At 59.0% G+C, this 21,911-nt stretch overlaps 1 protein-coding gene across 1 annotated transcript in view; it reads right to left on the bottom strand.

The window, feature by feature from the left end:
• Positions 1-289: 289 nt before the first annotated feature.
• The window catches only part of L1CAM (L1 cell adhesion molecule), a 55,663-nt gene continuing 34,041 nt past the window's right edge, over positions 290-21,911 (bottom strand). Inside the window, exons 19-29 of the mRNA XM_077789650.1 lie at positions 19,286-19,511; positions 18,140-18,258; positions 15,487-15,721; positions 13,364-13,486; positions 10,810-10,983; positions 9,646-9,768; positions 8,013-8,177; positions 6,687-6,818; positions 3,835-3,907; positions 3,185-3,196; positions 290-506 (exon numbers count right to left, since the gene is read on the bottom strand). Coding sequence (XP_077645776.1) covers positions 290-506; positions 3,185-3,196; positions 3,835-3,907; positions 6,687-6,818; positions 8,013-8,177; positions 9,646-9,768; positions 10,810-10,983; positions 13,364-13,486; positions 15,487-15,721; positions 18,140-18,258; positions 19,286-19,511 — 1,599 coding nt within the window. The remainder of the gene's footprint in view (positions 507-3,184; positions 3,197-3,834; positions 3,908-6,686; positions 6,819-8,012; positions 8,178-9,645; positions 9,769-10,809; positions 10,984-13,363; positions 13,487-15,486; positions 15,722-18,139; positions 18,259-19,285; positions 19,512-21,911) is intronic.

The following is a 21,911-nucleotide window of genomic DNA, read 5'->3' as shown; positions in this document are numbered from 1 at the left end:
AATGGGGGGTGGTCCCATGGCCATGGAGGGTCCCCAGAGCCATGGAGGGTCCCCAGGGCCATGGGGGGGTCCCCACCGTGACATTGGGGGGTCCCATGGCCATGGAAGGTCCCCAGGGCCATGGGGGGGTCCCCACCGTGACATTGGGGGGTCCCCAGGGCCATGGGGGGGGTCCCCACCGTGACACTGAGCTGTCCCCACCGCGCCCTCAGCACGCCCCCAGGGCCGCGGGGACACCCCGGTGCCACCCCCGGTGCCACCCATGGGTGCCCCCGGGCGCGGGCGGCGGTCAGTCGAGCGGGGCGGCGGCCGAGGGGCTGGCGGGGCCGGAGCTGCCGGCGGCGGTGCCGCGGGCGCCGCTGTACTGGCCAATGAAGGAGCCGTCCTCGTTGAACTGCACGTCGGCGCTGCCGCCGTAGCCGGCCAGGCTGTCGTCGCTGCCCAGCGCCGCGCCCGCCGCGCCCAGCGAGCGCCCGGAGCTGCCCGACGCCTTCTCCTCGCCGTCGCTGCGGGCGCCAACCACCCAACCAGTGACCCGACCGATGGCCAACCGATGACCCAAACAATGACCAACCAATGGCCAATGACCCAACCAATGACCCGACCAATGGCCAACCAATGACCCAACCAATAACCCGACCGATGGCCAACCAATGACCAATGACCCAACCAATGACCCAACCAATGGCCAACCAATGACCCAACCAATAACCCGACCAATGGCCAACCAATGACCAACGACCCAACCAATGACCCAACCAATGGCCAACCAATGACCCAACCAATAACCCGACCGATGGCCAACCAATGACCAATGACCCAACCAATGACCCAACCAATGACCAACCAATGACCCAATCAATGGCCAACCAATGACCCAACCAATAACCCGACCGATGGCCAACCAATGACCAATGACCCAACCAATGACCCAATCAATGACCCGACCAATGGCCAACCAATGACCCAACCAATAACCCGACCAATGGCCAACCAATGACCCAACCAATGACCCGACCAATGGCCAACCAATGACCCAATCAATGACCCAATCAATGGCCAACCAATGACCCAACCAATAACCCGACCGATGGCCAACCAATGACCAATGACCCAACCAATGACCCAACCAATGACCCAACCAATGACCCAACCAACACCAACATCACCCCAAGCTGCACGACGCCTTCTCCTCGCCGTCGCTGCGGGCGCCAACCACCCAACCAGTGACCCGACCGATGGCCAAGCGATGACCCAAACAATGACCAACCGATGACCCAAACAATGACCCAACCAATGACCCGACCAATGGCCAACCAATGACCCAACCAATGACCCGACCGATGGCCAACCAATGACCAATGACCCAACCAATGACCCAACCAATGACCCAATCAATGGCCAACCAATGACCCGACCAATGGCCAACCAATGGCCAACTAATGACCCAACCAATGACCCGACCGATGGCCAACCGATGACCCAAACAATGACCAACCAATGACCCAACCAATGACCCAACCAACACCAACATCACCCCAAGCTGCCCGACGCCTTCTCGCCGTCGCTGCGGGTGCAAACCACCAAACCAGTGACCTGACCGATGGCCAAGCGATGACCCAAACAATGACCAACCAATGACCAATGTCCCAACCAATGACCCGACCGATGGCCAACCAATGACCCAACCAATGACCAATGGCCTACTAATGACCCAACCAATGACCCAACCAATGACCAATGGCCTACTAATGACCCAACCAATGACCCAACCGATGACCCAACCAACGAGCAACCAATGACCAATGACCCAACCAATGAGCCAATCAATGGCCAAACAATGACCAACCAATGAGCCAACCACCACCAACATCACCCCAAGCTGCCCGACGCCTTCTCACCGTCACTGCAGGCAGCCAACGACCCAAGCAATGACCCAACCAATGACCCAACCAATAAACCAACTAATGACCAACTAATGACCAATGAGCCAATCAATGACCAACCAATGACCAACCAGTGACCAACCAATGGCCAACCAACGAACCAACCAATGACCCAACCAATGACCCAAACAACGACCCAACCAATGACCCATTCTATGACCAACTATTGACTCAACAAACACCCAACCATTGACTCAACCAACACCCAACCACTGACCCACCCCATGACCCATCCAATGACCCAACCATTGACCAACACCCAACCAATGACCCATCCAATGACCAAACCATTGATCAACACCCAACCAATGACCCATCCAATGACCAAACCATTGATCAACACCCAACCAATGACCCATCCAATGACCAAACCATTGATCAACACCCAACCAATGACCCAACCACTGACCCAACCATTGACCCAACCATTGACCAACACCCAACCATTGACCCAACCACTGACCAACACCCAATCACTGACCAACACCCAACCATTGACCCAACCATTGACCAACACCCAACCATTGACCCATCCAATGACCAAACCATTGACCAACACCCAACCATTGACCCATCCAATGACCAAACCATTGACCAACACCCAACCAATGACCCATCCAATGACCAAACCATTGATCAACACCCAACCAATGACCCAACCACCCAACCATTGACCCATCCAATGACCAAACCATTGACCAACACCCAACCATTGACCCATCCAATGACCAAACCATTGATCAACACCCAACCAATGACCCAACCACTGACCCAACCATTGACCCAACCATTGACCAACACCCAACCATTGACCCATCCAATGACCAAACCATTGATCAACACCCAACCAATGACCCAACCACTGACCCAACCATTGACCCAACCATTGACCAACACCCAACCATTGACCCAACCACTGACCAACACCCAATCACTGACCAACACCCAACCATTGCCCCAACCATTGACCAACACCCAACCATTGACCCATCCAATGACCAAACCATTGACCAACACCCAACCACTGACCCAACCAATGACCATCACCCAACCACGGACCCACCCAACATCCCTCACGAGCTGCGAGAGGTTGCGCGGTGGTGGGGGGGGGGGAATGACATGGATGAGGATCCCTCCCCCACCCCCCGAGGACCCCCAGCGCCCCCCCATGGACCCAACCCCCCCCAGGGTTTGGGGACCCCCCATGGGTGCCAGGACCCCTCCAGACCCCCCCTTACCTCTCCAGGGAGCTGCGTTAGCCCGGGGCAATTAGCAGCGAGCGATTAATGAGAGAGGGGCAATTAGCATTGGGTGAGGAGGGTGATTAATGAATGAGGGGGGCAGTTAATGAGCGGGTAATTAGTGGGGGAGGGGCAGAACGCATGCAAATCCTCCCATGGTGATAAACCCCGCCCCTCCATGAAACCACGCCCACTCTCCAGCTGACCACGCCCTTTTATGTGAAGCCACGCCCATTTTGGGTGAACCACGCCCATTTTAACCAGTCCTCGCCTATTTTAAACCAAACCACGCCCATTTTGAACCAGACCACGCCCATTTTGGGTGGACCACGCCCATTTTAACCAGACCACACCCATTTTAACCAGACCACGCCCTTTTACATGAAGCCACGCCTATTTTGGGTGAACCACGCCCATTTCAGCCAGGACACGCCCATTTTAACCAGACCATGCCCATTTTAACCAGACCACGCCCATTTTAACCAGACCACGCCCATTTTAACCAGACCACGCCCATTTTGAACCAGACCACGCCCATTTTGAACCAGACCACGCCCATTTTGAACCAGACCACGCCCATTTCAGCCAGACCACGCCCATTTCAGCCAGACCACGCCCCTTTCAGCCAGACCACGCCCCTTTCTCACCGGTACTCGCCGAAGGTCTCGTCCTTCATGGGCCGCGCCTCCGAGTCCACCTGCGTGTCCTCCTTGTCCTTCACTGGGGGGGCGGCGCTGCGCTCAGGGGGGCCACCGCACCCCCGGGACCCCCCCCAAATTCCCCCGGACCTTGGGGACCCCCCCCCAAATTCCCCCGGACCTTGGGGACCCCCTCCCAAATTCCCTCAGACCTTGGGGACCCCCCCCAAATTCCCCCGGACCTTGGGGACCCCCTCCCAAATTCCCCCGGACCTTGGGGACCCCCTCCCCAGTTCCCTCAGACCTTGGGGACCCCCTCCCCAGTTCCCTCAGACCTTGAGACCCCCCCCAAATTCCCCCAGACCTTGGGGACCCCCTCCCCAGTTCCCTCAGACCTTGAGACCCCCCACCCAATTCCCTCAGACCTTGGGGACCCCCCACCCAATTCTCTCAGACCTTGGGGACCCCCTCCCCAGTTCCCTCAGACCTTGGGGACCCCTCCCAATTCCCTCAGACCTTGGGGACCCCCCCAAAATTCCCCCAGACCTTGGGACCCCCCCCCAATTCCCCCAGACCTTGGGGACCCCCCCAAAATTCCCCCAGACCTTGGGGACCCCCCCCAAATTCCCTCAAACCTTGGGACCCCTCCCCAATTCCCTCAGACCTTGGGGACCCCCTCCCCCCAAATTCCCTCAGACCTTGGGGACCCCCTCCCCCCAAATTCTCCCAGACCTTGGGACCCCCCCCCCAGTTCCCCCGGACCTTGGGGACCCCCCCCAATTCCGTCAGACCTTGGGACCCCCCACCCAATTCTCTCAGACCTTGGGACCCCCTCCCCAATTCCCTCAGACCTTGGGGACCCCCTCCCCAATTCCCTCAGACCTTGGGGACCCCCCCCAAATTCCCTTAGACCTTGGGGACCCCTCCCCAAATTCCCCCGGACCTTGGGGACCCCCTCCCCAGTTCCCTCAGACCTTGGGGACCCCCTCCCCAATTCCATCAGACCTTGGGGACCCCTCCCCAATTCCCTCAGACCTTGAGACCCCTCCCCAATTCCCTCAGACCTTGGCGACCCCTCCCCAATTCCCTCAGACCTTGGGGACCCCTCCCAATTCCCTCAGACCTTGGGGACCCCTCCCAAATTCCCCCAGACCTTGGGGACCCCCCCCCAAATTCCCCCGGACCTTGGGGACCCCCTCCCCAGTTCCCTCAGACCTTGGGGACCCCTCCCCCCAATTCCCCCGGACCTTGGGGACCCCTCCCCAATTCCCCCAGACCTTGAGACCCCCCCCCCAGTTCCCCCAGACCTTGGGGACCCCCCCCAATTCCGTCAGACCTTGGGACCCCCTCCCCAATTCCCTCAGACCTTGGGGACCCCCTCCCAAATTCCCCCAGACCTTGGGGACCCCCCCCCAAATTCCCTCAGACCTTGGGGACCCCTCCCCAATTCCCTCAGACCTTGGGGACCCCCTCCCAAATTCCCCCAGACCTTGGGACCCCCCCCCAAATTCCCCCAGACCTTGGGGACCCCTCCCCAATTCCCTCAAACCTTGGGGACCCCTCCCGAATTCCCCCAGACCTTGGGACCCCCCACCCAATTCCCTCAAACCTTGGGGACCCCTCCCGAATTCCCCCAGACCTTGGGGACCCCCCCAAATTCCCCCAGACCTTGGGGACCCCCCCCCCAAATTCCCTCAGACCTTGGGACCCCCCCCCAAATTCCCCCAGACCTTGGGGACCCCTCCCCAATTCCCTCAAACCTTGGGGACCCCTCCCGAATTCCCCCAGACCTTGAGACCCCCCACCCAATTCCCAGATCCGGCCCGTCCCCCCAAAAATACGAAGCCCCCACCTTGGTCCTGCCCCTCCACCTCCCCAAGACCCCCAAAATTCCCCCACCAGCCTTGGGGACCCCCCGGACCCTTCCCCAAATTAGGAACCCCCTCCCCAATCCTTGGGGACCACCCCAGACCCTTCCCCACATTAAGAACCCGCCCCCCACCCCAAACCCCCCTCCCCAAATTCCAAACCCCCCTCCCCACCCTCAGGACCCCCTCCCCAAACCCCAAACCCCCTCCCCAAATTCCAAACCCCCCTCCCCACCCTCAGGACCCCCTCCCCAAACCCCAAACCCCCCCTCCTCACCCCCCAAACACCCTCCCCAGACCCCCAAACCCCCTCCCCAAATTCCAAACCCCCCTCCCCACACCCCAAACCCCCTCCCCAAATTCCAAACCCCCCTCCCCACCCTCAGGACCCCCTCCTCACACCCCAAATCCCCCCTCCTCACCCCCCACACACCCTCCCCAAATTCCAAACCCCCCTCCCCTCACCCTCCTCACCATCAGGACCCCCTCCCCAAATTCCAAACCTCCCTCCCCACACCCCAAAACCCCCTCCCCTCACACTCCCCACCCTCAGGACCCCCTCCCCACACCCCAACCCCCCTCCCCAAATTCCAAAACCCCCCTCCCCACACCCCAAACCCCCCTCCTCACCCCCCACACACCCTCCCCAGACCCCCAAACCCCCTCCCCAAATTCCAAACCCCCCTCCCCACCCTCAGGACCCCCTCCCCAAAGCCCAAATCCCCCCTCCTCACCCCCCAAACACCCTCCCAAGACCCCCAAACCCCCTCCCCAAATTCCAAACCCCCCTCCCCACACCCCAACCCCCCTCCCCAAATTCCAAACCCCCCTCCCCACACCCCAAACCCCCCTCCCCCCCCCATCAGCACCCCCCAAAAACCCCAAAACCTCCACCACAAGAATCCCCTCCTGCTCGGGGGGGATTTGGGGGCGCCGGGGGGGTCCCGGGGGGGTCCCGGGGGTCCCGGGGGTGCCGGGGGGCTCCGGGCTCACCCGAATACTTGCCCCCCTTGCTGCGTTTGATGAAGCAGAGGATGAGGAGGAGGAGGAGCAGCAGCACGGCGGCGCTGACGAAGCCGATGAACCAGCCCTCGGTGGCGAAACCGCCCGCGGGGCGCGGCAGCACTGCGGGGGCACAACCCCAATTTGGGGACCCCCACCCCGGGGATTTGGGGACACCCACCGGGGTTTGGGGACACCCCCCGGGGATTTTGGGACACCCACCAGGGTTTTGGGGATGCCCATGGGGATTTTGGGGACGCCCATGAGGATTTTGGGGATGCCCATGAGGATTTTGGGGATGCCCATGGGGATTCTGGGGACGCCCATGAGGATTTTGGGGATGCCCATGGGGATTTTGGGGACACCCATGAGGATTTTGGGGATGCCCATGGGGATTTTGGGAATGCCCATGGGGATTTTGGGGACACCCCCGGGGTTTTGGGGGACCCCCCCCGGGGATTTTGGGACACCCACCAGGGTTTTGGGGATGCCCATGGGGATTTTGGGGATGCCCATGGGGATTTTGGGGACGCCCATGAGGATTTTGGGGATGCCCATGGGGATTTTGGGGATGCCCATGAGGATTTTGGGGACACACACGGGAATTTTGGGGACACCCACAGGGATTTGGGGACACCCACGGGGATTTTGGGGACACCCACGGGGATTTTGGGGACACCCACGGGGATTTTGGGGATCCCCTTGAGGTTTTTGGGGACCCCCGCAGGATCTCAGGGCTCTCTAGCGAGATCTGGGCTGGATTTTGGGGTGATTTTGGAGCTTTCTGGGGGTGATTTTGGGGCTTTTCAGGGTGATTTTGATTTTTTTTTTTGAGTGGTTTTGGGCTGGATTTTGGAGTGATTTTTGGGGGATTTTTTGGGTAATTTGGGGGTTATTCTTGGGCTGATTTTTGGGGTGATTGTGGGGGTTTTTGGGGCTCACTGGTGCCGTTGGTGTGCACCTCGCTCTCCCAGAACGCCACGCGCTCCCCGGGATGGATTTGGGGTGATTTTTGAGGTAAATTTGGGGGTTTTTGGGGTAATTTTGGGGTAATTTTGGGGTAATTTTGGGGCGATTTTGGGGTGATTTTTGGGGTGATTTTGGGTGGTTTTGGGGTTTTTTTTGGGGCTCACTGGTGCCTTTGGTGTGCACCTCGCTCTCCCAGAACGCCACGCGCTCCCCGGGATGGATTTTGGGGCTGATTTTTGGGGTGATTTTTGGGGTGATTTTGGGGTGATTTTTGGGGTGATTTTGGGGTGATTTTGGGTTGATTTTGGGGTGATTTTTGGGGTGATTGTGGGGGTTTTTGGGGCTCACTGGTGCCGTTGGTGTGCACCTCGCTCTCCCAGAACGCCACGCGCTCCCCGCTGTGGTTCCGCCCCACGAACTGGACCCGGTACGAGGTCCCGGGCCGGAGGTCCCCGAGCCGGTACCGGCCCAGGGAGGAGTTGGCGCGGCCCGAGGAGCGCCAGGGCTCCTCCGCTGCGGGGGGAGGGGGTTGTGGGGGGTGGGAGACCCCCAAAATCCCCCCAAAAGCCACCAAAAACCCCCCAAAATCCCACCTGAAACCCACCAAAACCCCCCCCAAAAATTCCCCCAAAACCCCCCCAAAACCCACCAAAGAACCCCCAAAATCCCACCCAAAACCCACCAAAACCCCCCCCCCCAAAATTCCCCCAAAACCCCGCCGAAACCCACCAAAACCCCCCCCAAAAATTCCCCCCAAACCGCCCCGAAACCCACCAAAATCTCCCCCAAAAATTCCCCCAAAACCTCCCCAAAACCCATCAAAAACCCCCCCAAAAATTCCCCCAAAACCCACCAAAAAACCCCCAAAATCCCACCCGAAACCCACCAAAACCCCCCCAAAAATTCCCCCAAAACCCCCCCAAAACCCCGCCGAAACCCACCAAACCCCCCCCCAAAAATTCCCCCAAAACCCCCCCGAAAATCCCCCCTGAAATCCACCAAAATCTCCCCAAACCCCCCCGCAAGTCCACCAAAATCCCCCCCAAAATCCCCCTCAAAAATTCCCCTGAAACCCACCAAAACCCCCCCAAAACCCCTCCCAAAATCCCCCCAAAACCCACCAAAACTCCCCCCAAAACCCCCCTAAAATCCCTCCTGAAATCCCCCTGAAAACCCTCCCCAAAAACCCCACCATGAAATCCACCAAAATCCCCCAAAACCCACCAAAAACTGCCCCAAACCCCCCCCAAAGCCCCCCCGAAACCCACCAAAACCCCCCCCAAAATCTCCCAAAAATTCCCACCAAAACCCCCCAAAATCTCCCAAAACCCCCCCAAATCCTCCAAAAACCCCACAGCCCGAACCTCTTTTATTTTCAAACTCCGGTCAGTCCCAAAATACCCCAAATCCCCTGTGAGACCCCCCCAAATTCCTTCCCAGCACCCCCAAATCCCCTCCCAGTCACCCCCAATATCCCCAAATCCCTTCCCAGTCCCTCCCAGTTCCCTCCCAGTGTCCCGAAATCCCCTCCCAGTGTCCCCAGACCCCCTCCCAGTGTCCCGAAATCCCCTCCCAGTGTCCCCAGACCCCCTCCCAGTGTCCCCAAATCCCCTCCCAGTGTCCCCAAATCCCCTCCCAGTGTCCCCAAATCCCCTCCCAGTCCTCCCCAATATCCCCAAATCCCTTCCCAGTCCCTCCCAGTGTCCCCAAATCCCCTCCCAGTTTCCCCAAATCCCCTCCCAGTCCCTCCCAGTGTCCCCAAATCCCCTTCCAGTCACCCCAAATCCCCTCCCAGTGTCCCCAGACCCCCTCCCAGTGTCCCCAGACCCCCTCCCAGTGTCCCCAGACCCCCTCCCAGTGTCCCCAAATCCCCTCCCAGTCCCCTCCCAGTCCCTCCCAGTGACCCCAAATCCCCTCCCAGTGTCCCCAGACCCCCTCCCAGTGTCCCCAGACCCCCTCCCAGTCCCTCCCAGTGCCTTACTGGTTTTGCTCATGTACTCGACCTCGAACTCGATGTTGGCCTGGGGCTGGGCCAGGGTCCAGCGCAGCTCGGTGAAATCCTCGCCCACCTCCCCGACCCCCACCGTGCCCAGCACCGGCAGCACTGGGGGGGCACGGGGGGGTCACCCCGAATCCCCCCGCCCCAAAAACCCCTTCCCCACCCCAGGGACCCCCCCCCGACCTCGGCATCTCGGGGGTCTCAAGGTGTCCCCTCCCCGCACCCCGTTATTTCCAGACCCCTCCCCGTGGTAAATTTGGGGCCCCCCCCGGCAGTTTTTGGGCTCAGGTTTTTGGGGTCCCCCCGCGGTGTTTGAGGCCGATTTTTTGGGGTCCCCCCGCGGTTTTTGAGGCCGATTTTTTGGGGTCCCCTGTGATTTTTGGGGCGGTTTTCAGGCTCAGTTTCTGGGATCCCCCTGCAGTTTTTGAGGCCGGTTTTTAGGCTCAGTTTTTGGGGTCCCCCTGCAGTTTTTAGGCTCAGTTTTTGGGCTCCCCCCCCGGTTTTTGTGTTGATTTTCAGACTCAGTTTTTGGGCTCCTCCTGCAGTTTTTGAGGCCGGTTTTTAGACTCAGTTTTTGGGGTCCCCCTGCAGTTTTTAGGCTCAGTTTTTGGGGTTCCCCCCCGGTTTTTGGGTGGATTTTTACTCAGTTTTTGGGCTCCCTCCATGGTTTTTGGGTGGATTTTCAGACTCAATTTTTGGGCTCCCCCCGCGGTTTTTGGATGGATTTTTACTCAGTTGTTGGGTGGATTTTTACTCAATTTTTGGGGTCCCCCCGCGGTTTTTGGGTGGATTTTTACTCAATTTTTGGGGTCCCCCCGCGGTTTTTGGGTGGATTTTTACTCAATTTTTGGGCTCCCTCCGTGGTTTTTGGGTGGATTTTTACTCAGGTTTTGGGTGGATTTTTACTCAATTTTTGGGCTCCCTCCGCGGTTTTTGGGTGGATTTTTACTCAGTTTTTGGGTGGATTTTTACTCAGTTTTTGGGGATCCCCCTGCGGTTTTTGGGTGGATTTTTACTCAGTTTTTGGGTGGATTTTTACTCAGTTTTTTGGGCTCCCTCCGCAGTTTTTGGGTGGATTTTTACTCAGTTTTTGGGTGGATTTTTACTCAGTTTCTGGGGTCCCCCCGCGGGTTTCGGGGTGCGCACCGGGCTCGGGGGCGAGGCTGGCCAGGCGCACCAGGGCCGCGCCGGGGCCGTGCCGGGTGCGGGCGCGCAGCTCCAGCCGGTAGCGGCCCCGCGGCTCCAGCTGGGCCAGGGTCGTGTTCAGGGTCCCGGCGGGGAAGGAGATCTCCAGCGGGAACCCCCCCTCGCTCTGGTTCTCTGCGGGGCAGGGGGCAGCCGTGCCAGGGAACCCCAAAAAACCAGCCCGGAATGGCCCGAAACAGCCCCGAATTCACCCCAAAAAAACCAGCCCGGAATGGCCCAAAACAGCCCCAAAAAAACCAGCCCGGAATGGCCCGAAACAGCCCCGAATTCACCCCAAAAACCCACCCGAAACAGTCCAAAATAAATCCCAAAAACCAGCCCAGAATGGCCCAAAACAGCCCCAAAAAAACCAGCCCGGAATGGCCCGAAACAGCCCCGAATTCACCCCAAATACCAGCCCGGAATGGCCCGAAACAGCCCCAAAATAACCAGCCCGGAATGGCCCGAAACAGCCCCGAATTAACCCCAAAAACCACCTGAAACAGCCCCGAATTCACCCCAAAAACCCACCCAAAACAGTCCAAAATAAATCCCAAAAACCAGCCCGGAATGGCCCGAAACAGCCCCAAATTCACCCCAAAAAAACCAGCCCGGAATGGCCCAAAACAGCCCCGAATTCACCCCAAAAAAAACCAGCCCGGAATGGCCCGAAACAGCCCCGAATTAACCCCAAAAACCACCTGAAACAGCCCCGAATTCACCCCAAAAACCCACCCAAAACAGTCCAAAATAAATCCCAAAAACCAGCCCGGAATGGCCCGAAACAGCCCCAAATTCACCCCAAAAAAACCAGCCCGGAATGGCCCGAAACAGCCCCGAATTAACCCCAAAAAACAGCCCGGAATGGCCCGAAACAGCCCCGAATTCACCCCAAAAACCAGCCCGGAATGGCCCGAAACAGCCCCGAATTAACCCAAAAAAACCAGCCTGGAATGGCCCGAAACAGCCCCAAAAAAACCAGCCCGGAATGGCCCGAAACAGCCCCGAATTCACCCCAAAAACCAGCCCGGAATGGCCCGAAACAGCCCCGAAATAACCAGCCCGGAATGGCCCGAAACAGCCCCGAATTAACCCCAAAAACCCACCCGAAACAGTCCAAAATAAATCCCAAAAACCAGCCCAGAATGGCCCAAAACAGCCCCAAAAAAACCAGCCCGGAATGGCCCGAAACAGCCCCGAATTCACCCCAAAAAAACCAGCCCGGAATGGCCCGAAACAGCCCCGAATTCACCCCAAAAACCAGCCCGGAATGGCCCGAAACAGCCCCGAAATAACCAGCCCGGAATGGCCCGAAACAGCCCCAAATTCACCCCAAAAAAACCAGCCCGGAATGGCCCGAAACAGCCCCGAATTAACCCCAAAAACCACCTGAAACAGCCCCGAATTCACCCCAAAAAAACCAGCCCAGAATGGCACGAAACAGCCCCGAATTAACCCCAAAAAAACCAGCCTGGAATGGCCCGAAACAGCCCCAAATTCACCCCAAAAACCAGCCCGGAATGGCCCGAAACAGCCCCAAAAAAACCAGCCCGGAATGGCCCAAAACAGCCCCGAATTAACCCCAAAATAACCAGCCCGGAATGGCCCGAAACAGCCCCGAATTAACCCCAAAAACCCACCCGAAACAGTCCAAAATAAATCCCAAAAACCAGCCCGGAATGGCCCGAAATGGCCTCAAATTAACCTCAAAAACCCACCCAGAACAGCTCCCGGTGCCCCCCAGTCCCATCCCAGTGCTCCCAGTACCCCCTCCCATCCCTCCCAGTACCCCCTCCCATCCCTCCCAGTGCCCCCTCCCATCCCTCCCAGTGCCCCCTCCCATCCCTCCCAGTACCCCCTCCCATCCCTCCCAGTGCCCCCTCCCATCCCTCCCAGTACCCCCTCCCATCCCTCCCAGTGCCCCCTCCCAGTGCTCCCAGTGCCCCGCAGTCCCCTCCCAGTGCTCCCAGTCCCCTCCCAGTGCTCCCAGTGCCCCCTCCCATCCCTCCCAGTGCTCCCAGTAACCCCCCCGCCACTCCCAGTGCTCCCAGTGCCCCCTCCCATCCCTCCCAGTGCCCCCCAGTCCCCTCCCATCCCTCCCAGTGCTCCCAGTACGCACGCAGCCGGTACTGGAGCACGTAGCCAGTCACAACGCCCCTCCCAGTGCTCCCAGTGCCCCATCCCAGTGCTCCCAGTGCCCTCAGTCCCATCCCAGTGCTCCCAGTGCCCCCCAGTCCCATCCCAGTGCTCCCAGTGCCCCCTCCCATCCCTCCCATCCCTCCCAGTGCCCCCCAGTCCCCTCCCAGTGCTCCCAGTACCCCCTCCCATCCCTCCCAGTGCTCCCAGTACGCACGCAGCCCGTACTGGAGCACGTAGCCAGTCACAACGCCCCTCCCAGTGCTCCCAGTGCCCCATCCCAGTGCTCCCAGTACCCCCAGTCCCATCCCAGTGCTCCCAGTGCCCCCCAGACCCATCCCAGTGCCCCCAGTCCCCTCCCAGTGCTCCCAGTACGCACGCAGCCGGTACTGGAGCACGTAGCCGGTGACGACGCCGTTGGGGCGCCGCGGCCGCCGCCACTCCAGGCCCAGCGCGGAGTCGCCGAGACGCTCCACGCGCAGCTCCTCGGGGGGGCCGGGCACTGGGGGGCTCGGGTCAGGCCCCGAAACCCCCCAAATGTCCCCAAACTCCCCCCAAATGTCCCCAAACTCCACCCAAAACCCTCCCCAAACTCCCCCCAAAACCTTCCCCAAACTCCCCCCAAAACTCCCCCAAAACCCTCCCAAAATCCCCCAAAACCCTCCCCAAAATCCCCCCAAAACCCTCCCCAAAATCCCCCCCAAAACCCTCCCCAAAATCCCCCCCAAAACCCTCCCCAAAATCCCCCCCAAAACCCTCCCCAAAATCCCCCCAAAACCCTCCCCAAACTCCCCCCAAAACCCTCCCCAAATCCCCCCCAAACCCTCCCCAAAATCACCCCAAAACCCTCCCCAAACTCCCCCCAAAACCCTCCCCAAATCCCCCCCAAACCCTCCCCAAAATCCCCCCAAAACCCTCCCCAAACTCCCCCCAAAACCCTCCCCAAATCCCCCCAAAACTCTCCCCAAAACCCTCCCCAAATCCCCCCAAAACCCTCCCCAAAATCCCCCCCAAAACCCTCCCCAAATCCCCCCTAAACCCTCCCCAAAATCCCCCCAAAACCCTCCCCAAAACCCTCCCTAAATCCTCCCCCCAAATCCCCCCCAAACTCCCCCCAAAACCCTCCCCAAATCCCCCCTAAACCCTCCCCAAATCCCCCCAAAATTCTCCCCAAAACCCTCCCCAAATCCCCCCAAAACCCTCCCCAAAACCCCCCCAAAACCCTCCCCAAAATCCCCCCCAAAACCCTCCCAAAATCCCCCCAAAACCCTCCCCAAAATCCCCCCCAAAACCCTCCCCAAAACCCCCGCAAAACCCTCCCCAAACTCCCCCCAAAACCCTCCCAAAATCCCCCCAAAACCCCCGCAAAACCCTCCCCAAATCCCCCCAAAACCCTCCCCAAAATCCCCCCAAAACCCCCGCAAAACCCTCCCCAAATCCCCCCAAAACCCTCCCCAAATCGGCACTGGGGGGGCTCGGTTCAGGGACCCCCAAAAACCCCCACAAAATACCCCCCAAATCCCCCCAATCGGGGTCCCACTCCGCCTTTTGGGGTCCCTCTCCCCCTTTGGGGGTCCTAATTCCCATTTTTGAGATCCCAATTCCCCTTTTTGGGTTCCAATTCCCCTTTTTGGCGTCCTTCTCCCCCTTTTTGGGGTCCCTCTCCCCCTCTGGGGGTCCCAATTCCCCTTTTTGGGGTCCCAGTCCCCCACTGGGGTCCCTCTCCCCCTTTTTGGGGTCCCTCTCCCCCTTTCCGGGGTCCCTCTCCCCTTTCTGGGGTCCCTCTCCCCCTTTTCGGGGTCCTAATTCCCATTTTTGAGATCCCAATTCCCATTTTTGTGTTCCAATTCCCCTTTTTGGGTTCCAATTCCCCTTTCCGGGGTCCCTCTCCCCTTTCTGGGGTCCCTCTCCCCCTTTTGGGGTCCCTCTCCCCCTTTCCGGGGTCCCTCTCCCCTTTCCGGGGTCCCTCTCCCCCTTTCGGGGTCCCTCTCCCCCTTTCGGGGTCCCTCTCCCCTTTCGGGGTCCCTCTCCCCCTTTTTGGGACCCTCTCCCCCTTTGGGGGTCCCTCTCCCCCTTTGGGGGTCCCTCTCCCCTTTCCGGGGTCCCTCTCCCCTTTTTGGGGTCCCTCTCCCCTTTTCGGGGTCCCACTCCCCCTTTTTGGGGTCCCTCTCCCCCTCTGGGGGTCCCTCTCCCCCATTTTTGGGGTCCCTCTCCCCTTTTCGGTGTCCCTCTCCCCCTTTCCGGGGTCCCTCTCCCCCTTTCCGGGGTCCCTCTCCCCCATTTTTGGGGTCCCTCTCCCCCTTTCCGGGGTCCCTCTCCCCTTTCCGGGGTCCCTCTCCCCTTTCCGGGGTCCCTCTCCCCTTTCTGGGGTCCCTCTCCCCCATTTTTGGGGTCCCTCTCCCCCTTTCCGGGGTCCCTCTCCCCTTTTGGGGTCCCTCTCCCCCTTTCCGGGGTCCCTCTCCCCCTTTTTTGGGGTCCCTCTCCCCTTTCCGGGGGTCTCACCTCCCTCGGGGGTGTGGAAGTGGATCTCGGCGCTGGGGGGTCCGGCCCCCCGCCCGTTGAACACCAGCACCTGCAGCCGGTAGCGGCTCCAGGGGTGCAGCCCCCCCAAAACCGCCCCGCTGGCCTCGCCCGGCACCGTCAGCACCCCCGGCGGCCCGGGGGGCTCGGGGGTCCCGGGGGGGGGGGTCTGGCGCCGGGAGCGCTCCCCCAGCCAGCCCTCGTGCCAGTAGAGCACCTGCGGGAGGAGGGGGTCAGGAACCCCAAAATATCCCAAAAATATCCCAAAAATATCCCAAAAATCCACCCAGAAATATCCCAAAAATGACCCCAAAACCCCACACCCAGCCCTCGTGCCAGTAGAGCACCTGCGGGAGGAGGGGGGTCAGGAACCCCAAAATCCACCCAAAAAACACCCAAAAATCCACCCAGAAATACCCCAAAAAATGACCCCAAACCTCCCAGAACTGCCCTCGTGCCAGTAGAGCACCTGTGGGAAGAGGGGGGTCAGGAACCCCAAAATATCCCAAAAATATCCCAAAAAATGACCCCAAACTCCCCAGAACTGCCCTCGTGCCAGTAGAGCACCTGCGGGAAGAGGGGGGTCAGCAACCCCAAAATATCCCAAAAATATCCCAAAAATATCCCAAAAAATACACCCCAAAACATCCCAAAAAACACCCAAAAATCCACCCAAAAATATCCCAAAAAATGACCCCAAACCCCCCAGCCAGCCCTCGTGCCAGTAGAGCACCTGTAGGGGAGGAGTGGGGTCAGGAACCCCAAAATATCCCAAAAATATCCCAAAAATATCCCAAAAAATACACCCCAAAACATCCCAAAAAACACCCAAAAATCCACCCAAAAATATCCCAAAAAATGACCCCAAACCCCCCAGCCAGCCCTCGTGCCAGTAGAGCACCTGTGGGAAGAGGGGGGTCAGCAACCCCAAAATATCCCAAAAATATCCCAAAAATATCCCAAAAAATGACCCCAAACCCCCCAGACCTGCCCTCGTGCCAGTAGAGCACCTGCGGGAGGAGGGGGGTCAGGAACCCCAAAATATCCCAAAAATATCCCAAAAATATCCCAAAAATATCCCAAAAAATACACCCCAAAACATCCCAAAAAACACCCAAAAATCCACCCAAAAATATCCCAAAAAATGACCCCAAACCCCCCAGAACTGCCCTCGTGCCAGTAGAGCACCTGTAGGGGAGGAGGGGGGTCAGCAACCCCAAAATATCCCAAAAATATCCCAAAAATATCCCAAAAAATGACCCCAAAACATCCCAAAAAACACCCAAAAATCCACCCAAAAATATCCCAAAAAATGACCCCAAACCCCCCAGCCAGCCCTCGTGCCAGTAGAGCACCTGCGGGAGGAGGGGGGTCAGGAACCCCAAAATATCCCAAAAAACACCCCAAAATGCACCCAAAAATATCCCAAAAATATCCCAAAAAATACACCCCAAAACATCCCAAAAAACACCCAAAAATCCACCCAAAAATATCCCAAAAATATCCCAAAAAATGACCCCAAACCCCCCAGAACTGCCCACCCAGCCCTCGTGCCAGTAGAGCACCTGTGGGAGGAGGGGGGTCAGCAACCCCAAAATATCCCAAAAATATCCCAAAAATATCCCAAAAAATGACCCCAAACCCCCCAGAACTGCCCTCGTGCCAGTAGAGCACCTGTGGGAAGAGGGGGGTCAGCAAACCCAAAATATCCCAAAAACCACCCAAAAATGCCCCAAAACCCCCCAGAACTGCCCCAAAATCCACCCAACAATTACCCCAAAACCCACCCAAAAAATGCCCCAAAACCCACCTAAAAAATGCCCCAAAATCCACCCAAAAATTGCCCCACAACCCACCCAACCCCCCCCCCCAAATGCCCTAAAACCCCCCCAAAAAATTCCCCCCCCAGAACTGCCCCAAAACTCAGGATTTTGGGGTTTCCCTGCAGGATTTTGGGGATTCCTGTTGGAATTTCACGAATTCCCGTTGGGATTTTGGGTTTCCCTGCAGGATTTTGGAATTCCAGGCACGGTTTTGGGGTTTCCCTACAGAATTTCGGGGAATTCCCGTTGGGATTTCGGGGATTCCCGTTGGGATTTCGGGGATTCCCGTTGGGATTTGGTGAATTTTGGGCAGGATTTTGGGGATTCCCGTTGGGATTTTGGGGATTCCCGTTGGGATTTGGTGAATTTTGGGCAGAATTTTGGGGTTTCCCTGCAGGATTTTGGGGTTTCCCTACAGAATTTCGGGGGATTCCCGTTGGGATTCTGGGGATTCCCGTTGGGATTTGGTGAATTTTGGGCAGGATTTTGGGGATTCCCGTTGGGATTTTGGGGTTTCCCTGCAGAATTTCGGGGGATTCCCGTTGGGATTTGGGAAATTTTGGGCAGAATTTCGGGGGATTCCCGTTGGGATTTTGGGGATTCCCGTTGGGATTTCGGGGAATTCCCGTTGGGATTTCGGGGATTCCCGTTGGGATTTCGGGGATTCCCGTTGGGATTTTGGGGTTTCCCTGCAGAACTTCGGGGGATTCCCGTTGGGATTTCGGGGGATTCCCGTTGGGATTTGGTGAATTTTGGTGAATTTTGGGGGATTTGGGGAATTTTGGTGAATTTTGGGAATTTTGGGGCCTCACCCGGTAGCCCCGCAGGTGGCCCCGCAGGTCACGCGCGGCGCCGCCCAGGCTCCAGGAGACGCGCACGCTGGTGCTGTTCAGGATCTCCACCCCCACATTTTCGGGGTACACCAGCGGCACTGGGGGGGTCGGGGGGTCGGTTCAGGACCCCCCAAAAAGAGGGAACCCCCCCTCAAAATCCCCCCGAAAATCAGGGCGCTGTGACCCCCCAAAATGGGGATTCGACCCCAAAATGCAGCCCCGGGTTTGGGGCCAAGCCCAGATTTGGGGTTCCACCCCCACCTTGGAGCTCCCGAAATTCCCAAATTTGGGGTTCCACCCCCACCTGGCTGTCCCGAAATTCCCAAATTTGGGGTCCCACCCCCACCTTGGATCTCCCAAAATTCCCAAATTTGGGGTTCCACCCCCACCTTGGAGCTCCCGAAATTCCCAAATTTGGGGTCCCATCTGCCTTGGGCTCTCCCACCACTCCAAATTTGGGATTTCCCCCCACCACCAATTTGGGGTCTCTCAGCCCCCCAAATTTGGGATCTCCCCCCATTTCTCCACCACCACCCCAATTTGGGGTCTCTCAGCCCCCCAAAATTTGGCATTTCCCCCAATTTCCCCCCATTTCTCCCCCACCACCCCAATTTGGGGTCTCCACCACCCCAAATTTGTGATTTTCCCCAATTTCCCCCCCATTTTCCCCCACCACCCCAATTTTGGGTCTCTCAGACCCCCCAAATTTGGGATTTTCACCAATTTCCCCCCATTTCGCCCCCACCACCCCAATTTGGGGTCTCTCACCCGCCCCCAAATTTGGCATTTCCCCCATTTCCCCCCATTTCCCCCCCACCACCCCAATTTTGGATCTCCCACCACCCCAATTTGGGGTCTCTCATCCCCCCAAATTTGGGATTTTCCCCATTTTCCCCCCCATTTCTCCCACCACCCCAATTTGGGGTCTCCCACCATCCCAAATTTGGGATTTTCCCCAATTTCCCCCCCATTTCTCCCCCACCAATTTGGGGTCTCTCACCACCCCAATTTGGGGTCTCTCACCCCCCCCAAATTTGGCATTTCCCCCATTTCCCCCCGAAATCCCCCCGATTCGAGCTCCCCCACCCCCCAATTTGGGGATTTTCGGGGTCCCCCCGCACTCACGGTCCTCCCCGGAGTAGCCGATGACCACGGGGGGCTCGGGGCCCTTCCCGGCCTCGTTGAGCGCCTGGACCCGGATCTCGAAGGGGCTGAAAGTTGGGGTGTCCCGGACCACCAGGGGGGGACCCCCGACCGTGGCCTCGGCCCAGCGGCCCCGGCCCGGCTCCAGCGGCCGCCACTGCACCCGGTACTGGAGCTGGGGGGCGTTCCAGTCCCCGGGGGGCAGCGGCTGGGGGGGACAGCACCCCAAAAATCAGCCTGAACCCCGAAAATCCACCCCAAAACCCAGCCTGAACCCCAAAAACCAGCCTGAACCCTGCCCCGGTCACTGCACCCGGTACTGGAGCTGGGGGGCGTTCCAGTCCCCGGGGGGCAGCGGCTGGGGGGGACAGCACCCCAAAAAATCAGACTGAACCCCAAAAACCAGCCTGAACCCCGCCCTGGCCACTGCACCCGGTACTGGAGCTGGGGGGCGTTCCAGTCCCCGGGGGGCAGCGGCTGGGGGGGACAGCACCCCAAAAAATCAGACTGAACCCCAAAAACCAGCCTGAACCCCGCCCTGGCCACTGCACCCGGTACTGGAGCTGGGGGGCATTCCAGTCCCCGGGGGGCAGCGGCTGGGGGAGAGACCCCCAAAAATCAGACTGAACCCCGAAAATCCAACCCAAAAACCAGCCTGGACCCCGAAAATCCAACCCAAAAACCAGCCTGAACCCCAAAAACCAGCCTGAACCCCAAAAACCAGCCTGAACCCCGCCCCGGTCACTGCACCCGGTACTGGAGCTGGGGGGCGTTCCAGTCCCCGGGGGGCAGCGGCTGGGGGGACAGCACCCCAAAAATCAGACTGAACCCCAAAAACCAGCCTGAACCCCGAAAATCCAACCCAAAAACCAGCCTGAACCCCAAAAACCAGCCTGAACCCCGCCATGGTCACTGCACCCGGTACTGGAGCTGGGGGGCGTTCCAGTCCCCGGGGGGCAGCGGCTGGGGGGGACAGCACCCCAAAAATCAGCCTGAACCCCAAAAACCAGCCTGAACCCCGAAAATCCACCCCAAAAACCAGCCTGAACCCCAAAAACCAGCCTGAACCCTGCCCCGGTCACTGCACCCGGTACTGGAGCTGGGGGGCGTTCCAGTCCCCGGGGGGCAGCGGCTGGGGGGGACAGCACCCCAAAAATCAGACTGAACCCCGAAAATCCACCCCAAAAACCAGCCTGAACCCCAAAAACCAGCCTGAACCCCAAAAACCAGCCTGAACCCTGCCCTGGTCACTGCACCCGGTACTGGAGCTGGGGGGCGTTCCAGTCCCCGGGGGGCAGGGGCTGGGGGAGAGACCCCCAAAAATCAGCCTGAACCCCAAAAACCAGCCTGAACCCCAAAAACCAGCCCTGAACCTGCCCCGGTCACTGCACCCGGTACTGGAGCTGGGGGGCGTTCCAGTCCCCGGGGGCAGCGGCTGGGGGGGACAGCACCCCAAAAATCAGACTGAACCCCGAAAATCCAACCCAAAAATCAGCCTGAACCCTGAAAATCCACCCCAAAAACCAGCCTGAACCCCAAAAACCAGCCCTGAACCTGCCCCGGTCACTGCACCCGGTACTGGAGCTGGGGGGCGTTCCAGTCCGCGGGGGGCAGCGGCTGGGGGGGACAGCACCCCAAAAATCAGCCTGAACCCCAAAAACCAGCCTGAACCCCAAAAACCAGCCCTGAACCTGCCCCGGTCACTGCACCCGGTACTGGAGCTGGGGGGCGTTCCAGTCCCCGGGGGGCAGCGGCTGGGGGGGACAGCACCCCAAAAATCAGACTGAACCCCGAAAATCCAACCCAAAAATCAGCCTGAACCCCAAAAACCAGCCTGAACCCCGAAAATCCACCCCAAAAACCAGCCTGAACCCCGCCCCGGTCACTGCACCCGGTACTGGAGCTGGGGGGCGTTCCAGTCCCCGGGGGGCAGCGGCTGGGGGGGACAGCACCCCAAAAATGAGCCTGAACCCCAAAAACCAGCCTGAACCCCGAAAATCCACCCCAAAAACCAGCCCTGAACCCCAAAAACCAGCCTGAACCCCGAAAATCCACCCCAAAAACCAGCCCTGAACCCCAAAAACCAGCCTGAACCCCGAAAATCCACCCCAGAAATCCACCCCAAATCCCACCCCGGCCACTGCACCCGGTACTGGAGCTGGGGGGCGTTCCAGTCCCCGGGGGGCAGCGGCTGGGGGGGACAGCACCCCAAAAATCAGCCTGAACCCCGAAAATCCACCCCAAAAATCAGCCTGAACCCCAAAAACCAGCCTGAACCCCGAAAATCCACCCCAAAAAACAGCCTGAACCCCAAAAACCAGCCCTGAACCCCAAAAATCAGCCTGAACCCCGAAAATCCACCCCAAAAATCAGCCTGAACCCCAAAAACCAGCCTGAACCCTGAAAATACACCCCAAAAACCAGCCTGAACCCCAAAAATGCAATCCAAAAACCAGCCTGAACCCCAAAAATCCACCCAAATCCTAAATAAAGCCCTGAACCCCATAAACCAACCCTGAACCCCAAAATCCCTCCCAAGTCCCCCCAGGACCCCACAAAATCCCCCCAGGAGCCCCAAAATCCACCAGGACCCCCCAAAATCCCCCCA

The sequence above is a fragment of the Lonchura striata genome, chromosome 36, assembly GCF_046129695.1.
Source record: "Lonchura striata isolate bLonStr1 chromosome 36, bLonStr1.mat, whole genome shotgun sequence".
NCBI classification, from domain to species: Eukaryota; Metazoa; Chordata; class Aves; order Passeriformes; family Estrildidae; genus Lonchura; species Lonchura striata.
The sequence above is the reverse complement of the archived record's forward strand: the minus strand, read 5'-3'. Positions and strand labels throughout refer to the sequence as shown.